A 7,806-nucleotide genomic window follows, 5' to 3' on the forward strand; every position below is an offset into this window, starting at 1 on the left:
TGCCTCCTAAATGCTGGGATTAAGGTGTATGCCATCACACAGGGCCAGGCTCATTATTTTTTTAAAAAGATATTTACAAGTTCAACTTGAAGACTACAGAGGCAAGACAGGACTGGGTCCAGACTGACAGATAATAATTTGAGCCGGGCAGTGGTGGTGCACACCTTTGATCCCAGCACTCCGGAGGCAGAGCCAGGAGGATCTCTGTGAGTTCAAGGCCAGCCTGGTCTACAGAGCAAGATCCAGGACAGGCACCAAAGCTACACAGAGAAACCCTGTCTCCAAAAACCAAAAAAAAAAAAAAAAAAAAAAAAAAATTGAATGGGCCACAACAACCAGTGTGTCCCTGCTGAACTGAAACCCAAGGACAGTTGAGTGTTTATCATCTGCCATGTCCTCCCCCCAAAAAGGAAGGCAGGTTTATTGAGTACACTAAAGGGCAGTGGGTTGTGTAACAACATCTGCTTGCTGGGCCCTTGATGCTCATGTACCGAGGTGGTCAGATGCCAGGAGGGTGGGTGGGTCTGTTATTAGCCCAGTATTAGGTATTCCTTTTTTTTTTTATGGGAACAAGGCAAGAGTATGAGAATATTGCACCATTTTTTTTTGTGTCTCTTCAGATAAGATCTCTTGTGTGTGTGTGTGTGTGTGTGTGTGTGTGTGTGTGTGTGTGTGTTTCTTGCTTTTTTTTTTTTTTAACTTTCTCACTTTTATTTATGACAAATATTCCCTGATCTCTTCTGGTCAAAAGTTCTTTTGAGACAATGCCATCATCCTTAGTCAATCGGAGAATAGAATCATCTGATTGGCCCATCCTTCAAATGGCCCCACAGACAGCATAAGTTTTAAATTGGTCATTAAACTGGCCTGTGACCTTGTCAGCCTACACAGAGAAACACTGTCTCAACCCCCCCTCAAACAAAACAAAACATAACAAAAACAAAAAACAAAAACAAAAAAACAGTGACCTTGTCAGCCTCGGCCACATTCGTGGATGGATGCATGGTCCTTGTCACCAATGATGCGGTTGCTCGCGAGCATTTCCGAGGCACGCACAAGTCCATGAACTCGCCGGCCCTTCATGTCGAGGTCATGCCTGCTCTCTAGGCCAGTGGGAGTGCAGAAAGCTCTTGCTGGTTTGGAAACAGGATTTTACTATGTAGTCGTTGCTAGCTCACAGCTTGCTGTGTAGATCTGGCTGGCCTTGAACTCATAGAGATCCACTTGCCTCTGCTTCCCTGAATGCTGTGGTTAAAGGTATATGCCACCACATGTGGTGTTTGCTTATTTTTTTGACACAGGCTCTTATATATATAGCCCAGTATGGCTTAGAACTCGCTGTATAGTTGAACTTCTGATCCTTTGGCCTCCACATCAAGTGCAGGGATCACAGAACTTCCTCACAAGACTCCTTTTATACAGTACTGGGGATGGAACCCAGAGCTCCGTGTGTTTGACAAAAGTGTTCTCCCAATTGAGTCACATCTCTAGCCTTCTTTTTTTGTTTTTAATTTTGTGTGTATGTGTGTGTATACAGCAAGTGTGCAGGTGCACAAGTGTGGGCATGTGTGTGGAAGCCAGAGGACAACCTTGGGTTGGTCATCTTCAGAGATACCATCAACTTCATTTGAGACCAGATCTCCTTTTGGCTTAGAGATCACCATTTAGGCTAGACTGGCTCGACCAGTGAGCCCCAGGGAACTGCCTGTCTCCATAGCCCTCGCGCTAGGATTGAAAGAGCATGCCTTTGGTCTCAGCACTCGGAGGCAGAGGAAGTCAGATCTCTGAGTATGAGGTCAGTCTGGTCAGTGAGTTCCAGGATAGTCAGGACTAACACAGAGAAAACCTGTCTTAAAAAAAAAAAAAAAGAAAAGAAAAAAAAACAAAGAGAAAAGAAGGAAGGAAGGAAGAAAGAAAAAGAAAAGAAAGTTTGCCACCATGCCTGGTGGTATTGCTACATAGGTTCTGCAGATGAGATGAGAGTCCTCATGGTTACCTAGCAAGCATTTTTCCAATCTCACCACCTCCTCAGACCCCAATAAGGTTTTTTTGTTTCTTTGGTTTTGAGATAGTCTCACTATGTAACCATCACTGGCCTAGAACTTACTATAGGCCTACTATATAGACCAGGCTAGCCCACAGAGATCCGCCTGGCTCTGCCTCCCGAGTGCTGAGATTAAAGGCATGCGCCACCACCATGAGCAGCTCCTGATAGAGTTTTAATGTTTCCCAATGGGCATGATATGCTGATCAGGGTTGTCTTAGTTAGGGTTACATTTTGCTGTGATGAAACACCATGACTCCCCCGACCCCCTGCTCTTGGTGGTGGTGCACACCTTTAATTCCAGCACACAGGAGGCAGAGGCAGGTGGAGCTCTATGAGTCTGAGGCCAGCCTGGTCTACAGAGTGAGTTCCAGGACAGACAGGACTACACAGAGAAACCCTGTCTTGAAACAGAAACAAACAAAAAATGAAAAGAAAGAAAGAAAAGAAAAAAGAAACACCATGACCAAAGCAAGTTGGGGAGGGAAGAGTTTATTTGGCTTACACTTCCAGAGCACTGTCCATAATCAAAGGAAGTCAGGACAGGAACCTGGAGGCAGGAGCTGAGGCAGAGGCCATAGAGGGGGTGCTTAGTGTTTGCTTCTCCATTACCTGCTCAGCCTGCCTTTGTTGTTGTTGTTGTTATTTTGAGACAGGATTTCTCTGTGTAACCGAAATCCCAGAGATACACCTGCCTCTGTAAGAGCCAAAGTTACATTTTAAGTTTTAACTACTATGCTTAAGAGATCCATGAAACAAAAAAATGTCTCTGATCTGCAAGCCCCTTGCCTAAGGACAGATAGTTCCTGAAATGTTGGAGGCTGTTGTTTATGGGAGATAACAAGCCACATGTTTTCACTCCCCTAAACAAGCTTGTTTGACCCTTCTACACCGTATGTGTTTGATCACACGTGGGTGAGAGGTTCACAGGCAGGAGATATGTCAGGATGTATGCTTGCCCCTGATGGGACCTGATGGGAATTATGGGGTTTCCCTCTTAAGCAGCTGCAAATTGTGATTGTGGGCTATTTCCCAGGAACCTGGGTATGGACCTGGCCATAGTCCATTCACCAGTCCAGTATTTGATTAAAGCTTGCTTCAAATTTGGCTTTAAACTGTGGTAGTGGTCTTATTCTCTACTGGTGGAATTAACACCTTTGCCTCCCAGGTGCTGGGATTAAAGGCATGTGCCACCCTCTCCCGGCTAAGCTTGCATTCTTATAGAATACAGGACCACCAGCCCAGGGACGGCACTACTCACAATGGGCTGGGCCCTTCCCCTTTGATCACTAATTTAGAAAACGCCTTACAGTCGGTTCTTGTGGAGGCATTTCCTCAGTTGAGGCTTCCTCCTCTAATGTCTCTAGCTTGTGTCACAAGGCTTGAATAAGCAGATTTCACTTTTTGTAGTTGGATCAATCCAGTGCAGCTTGAGAAACTACATCCTTGGGCTAGGGGGGCTGCTTCTGTCACCCCCCACTTCCATTAACCACAGCCAGTAACCATGACAGAAGGAGTTCTTGTTTGACTATACCCTCCTTTTTAAAAGCCAACTGTCCTTGATCCCAATCACAGATCAGGCAGGGCCACCACAGACCTGGGTCTTCCAGGCCATGAGGCATGGGTGAGGGGGCAGACTGGCAGCAGCGGATCCAACAGGGGAAACCAGCGACATCCTGCACAAGACACTTCGGTGTGACAACCCCCTGGATGGTCTTGCAATATACTACTTTTCCCATACACCATGTGTGAGCTTTCAGGGTTTGGAATACTGTGGTTATTTATTTAGGCAAATTAGCCCAGCCCAGCTGGTATGGAAAGGAGAGATCCTGGAGTCTAAAGTTGGGGATGGACAGGGGTTGGGTCCACAGGATGGAAGTAGAACTGCTGGGCTGGGGCAGGGTCTTGATGTGAGGGTGGGGCCAGGAAGACCTCCAGGGGTCCACTGCATCTGGGCATCTAGGAGGCCAGGTAACCAGCGTCCACCAGGATGCCAGAGCCACTGGTAGAGGCACTGCTGTCGCTGAGCAGGAAGAGGATACTGTTGACAACGTCCTCCACCTCTGCAGGAGAGCAGAGCAGTCAGGGCTTCTGCTTGCCCAGCTGCTGGGAGCCAACACTGATTCCCTCTCCCACATCCCCAGCTGACCTGCGAACTTCCTCAGTGGGTGGCGCTCCTTGAGCTTCCTGGCAAACTCAGCATCTGCAGTGACTTTCTTGCCCATATCAGTCAGCACCACAGTAGGGTTTACCGAGTTTACCCGGATCTGGGGCCAGAAGCCACAGCTGGTGGTACAGCCAATGAACTAGCCCTAGCCACTCAGCTCAGGACTTGCCCAGGTCAAGCCTGATGAGCTTGCTTGCTCTGTCCAGTTGAACACTGGCCCCACTGCTCAGAGCATCCCCAAGCCTCACCCCACCCTCAGCCTCAACCCCCAGCCCTGCCCCAGGTACCCATCATCTGTCCCTCAGGTGTGGACCCATGCCCCTGTGCCTACCTTGTGTGGCCCCAGTTCCATGGCCATGGCTTTGGTCAGCATAGTCATTGCGCCCTTGGTGGAGCCTGTGGATGTGTGTGTCTGCTGAGGACAATTTAATTATCCAGTCCTCCTTCTGAGAGACCCACCCAGAACCTACTCCTGGTCCCCCCACAATGGAGGGTGCACTCACAGTAGTTGGTCAGGCCAGGGAAGGTGACATAGGCCACCATGCTGGAGACATTGACAATGGACCCTGCCACTCCACGGTCAATCATGCCCTTGGCTACCATCTGGAAGCCAAGAGTTAGGGATAGCTCACTGTGCCCTATGCCATTCCACGCTCCCCAGGGGTTCATCTCTGGGCCACAGCCCTCCTACCATCTCACCTGGGATACTTGCAACACAGAGCGAAGATTCACATTGAAGGACCTGGCAGGAGAGGAACAATGGCGCCCTGCACCGCCCATCTTCAGCAACCCTCCCCAGCCTGCCCCTCTCCCCAAGTGCCCACCTGTCAAAGGCCTCCTTGGTGGCCTCCAGGAAAGGCTGCACCAGGGCCACCGCTGCGTTGTTCACCAGCAGGTCCACGGGGCCAATACCGCCCAGGGCCTTCTCTGTGGCCTCCCAGTCACCCAGGTCCACGCACACAGGCTCTATCCCCGGACACTGTGGGAGACACCAGTTGGTGGACTGAGGCATTGTCCCAGCCAGCTTCTGATGGATCTCTGAGGGTGGGGAGCAGGCCCAGGAGAGGCAGGGCTGTGTGCCTCACCTCTTTGGTGAGGCTGACCAGGTCTGCGTTGTTAAGTGTCACGGCAACCACTTTGGCTCCTGAGGCATGCAGGGCCTTCACAGTGCCCCGTCCAATCCCTGTAAGGCGGGAGAGTGGTGGCATAAGGGTCCTGTAGGCCTGGTCACAGCTGGGGTCTGGGTCCCAGGTGGGAGTAAAGGCTGTTGCCCCCATATCCCTGCAGCCAGCAGTGAGAAGGTACTCTCCAGAAGGTTATAAACCAGGATTAGATGGGACTATCCCTGGGTAGAGGTCAGACTGACTAGTATCAAACCCAAGGAGGCACCAGAGGGCAGCACCCTCCTGATGGGGTCCCAGAGAAGGGTACCACTGGTGCCCATCTGCCCAGCCTGGATCTAGGAGCTGTCTTGGAGCCAAGCTAAACTTGTCCTTCAGGGTGTGGCACTGACTGTGGTGGCGAGGGAGAGACTGGCATTCTGTCCTGGTGGGTGGTGGGTCTCCAGCCAGGTGACAGATAAGTCCTGGGTGAAGTCAGATTCTGTAGGACTGAGCAGTGACAAGGTCATCTGGGGCCCCTGTGTGGTGTTAAGACTGGCCCCTTTTCTGTCCCACTCACTCACCTCTCCCTGCCCCCGTCACCAGGGCCCTCAGACCACGGAAATTCAGCTTCATGCTGCCGACACCAATTGTCCTCCTGTAGCAAGAGAAGGGGCCGAGGTTGTCAAGGTTGAACTGGCAAGTGGGACAGGGTTGAGGCTAGGGACACGTGACCTGTTCCCTGTGGGACTTGAAGAAGCAATAAAAGGTGTGCACACATGTGTAGAAGCCCTGACAGAGCAGTGGAGAAGAGTCCATACTAGCTCGAGCATGCGCGCGCATGCATGCATGCACGCGCACGCACACACACACACACACACACACACACACACACACACACACACACGTCACTGTGGGGGGCCTGACACAGCAGTGTAGTGGGAGAGGAGGTGGCAGCCTACGAACAGAATTTGCTTTCTCAGCATTCCAGTACCGAGTCTTGAACCCAGGGCCTCAGAGCATGATGCGCCACTGAGTCACACCCTTTGCCTAGGGAAGTGAAAATTCTGGGTTTGGGATTTGCCTTGTCTGGACAGAAGCATCAGCTTGTAACTTTTAATTTTATTATTATAAATGAGGGTAGTGACCTGACCTAGCTGGAGCAAGTGACTGAGATGCCTACTTGGAGCAAGACCCTGGGCACTGAACCCAAATGCCCAGGGACCCAAGGACCCACTGTGCCTGCAGTCTGTCCAGTGAGTACGATGGCATCCTCCTTACCTGTCCCTCCCAGGTGCCCCTCACCTGCTGCCTCTACCAGCCTGGGACTCTGCCCTTGGTGACTGCACTGAGGTACCTTCTGTCCTCTGAGGCAGGACTCTTGTAAACCTAAGCATGGATTCTTGGGTTTCCTGCCCCAGTAGTGACCCCTGAGTCCCTCCATGGTCTCTGCTTCTCAGAGTAGAGAGGTGGCTCTTTCAGGGGCAGTTTGAAGAAACAATCAGAGGATTTCCTGTTCAATTCCACCTCTGGCAATTTGTCTGAGGGTGTGCGGAGGTTCTCCTATCTTGTGTGCCAGGTTCATGGAACAAATACGTCTGTCCAGAAAGTCATGGCAGGTCACATGCTATCTGTACCAGGCAGGAGGCTCAGGCCCACAGACCACCCCAGGGCCAGCCCCAGTGAACAGGTGTGCTCAGACTCTTGCCTGCTGCCTTTCCCTTCTTCCTCAATCCAGGCTTGGCAGCAAGACTGTGTTACTCTCTGAAAGATGGCAGCTGAATTTCAGGTGCTCTACGTGCCCTGATACCTAGGAGATCCCTGGCATGATTTATGTGTGACTCCCTCAGAGAAGAAGCCTCAGGAAGCCTCACTAGTGTGGGGACAGCAGTAGTACCCTTCCACCAAGTATTCCTCCACACTCCTGTTCTGTGAGTGTCCTGGGGCTCAGAGGGACAACAGACACTTTGAGAGACTGGGGGTCAGTGCCATACCAGAGTCTGTCCCATGACACACATAGGTTGACACCTAATGATTTGCTGCTGTCTCGAAGAATTTCCTCATAGCCTTCAGGGACAGACCATACCTGCTTACTGTGTCCTTGATCCCAGCCTGAGCAAGCCACCTGAGTCCTACAGCCAACCTCCAGGTGGCACTGAACGCAGAAGTCTGGCCAGGTTCACCCAGTAAGATCAAAGGCCTTCCCCTTCTATGATGAAAGCAGTTGATTGTGACCAACTTTCCATCTGGTAGCTGCTGGATCTCCTGGGGATATGGTGGCCTGTCAGGGATTTGTTGTTGGTTTCCACGGCTGGTCAGTTGGGCGTCGGGCAGTGATTTATCAAGAAGGACCCAGTGAATGTGAGTCCATGCCTCTAAGACTGTCTCTACAGCCATTGCCTGAGGTGTAGAGAATGGCTGATGCCACAGTGTAGATAAAATTCTAGACCATCTTATTAAATTAGAAACACAGAGCCAAATGCAGAGTTAAAAGC

General features: G+C 50.8%; 1 protein-coding gene across 1 annotated transcript; it reads right to left on the minus strand.

Annotated features, from left to right (window-relative positions):
* Positions 1–4,003: 4,003 nt before the first annotated feature.
* Positions 4,004–6,080, minus strand: LOC128123346 (carbonyl reductase [NADPH] 2-like). Its single transcript, XM_052759639.1, has 8 exons — positions 5,896–6,080; positions 5,297–5,394; positions 5,036–5,190; positions 4,911–4,953; positions 4,715–4,814; positions 4,543–4,607; positions 4,194–4,311; positions 4,004–4,107 (listed from the first exon to the last, which is right to left on the minus strand). Exons 1-8 carry the CDS (start codon positions 5,945–5,947, stop codon positions 4,004–4,006), a joined length of 735 nt encoding a protein of 244 aa, XP_052615599.1. The 5' UTR covers positions 5,948–6,080.
* Between the last annotated feature and the right edge of the window lie 1,726 nt (positions 6,081–7,806).

The sequence above is a fragment of the Peromyscus californicus genome, unplaced genomic scaffold (assembly GCF_007827085.1).
Source record: "Peromyscus californicus insignis strain IS unplaced genomic scaffold, ASM782708v3 Scaffold_3__1_contigs__length_106647218, whole genome shotgun sequence".
NCBI classification, from domain to species: domain Eukaryota; kingdom Metazoa; phylum Chordata; class Mammalia; order Rodentia; family Cricetidae; genus Peromyscus; species Peromyscus californicus.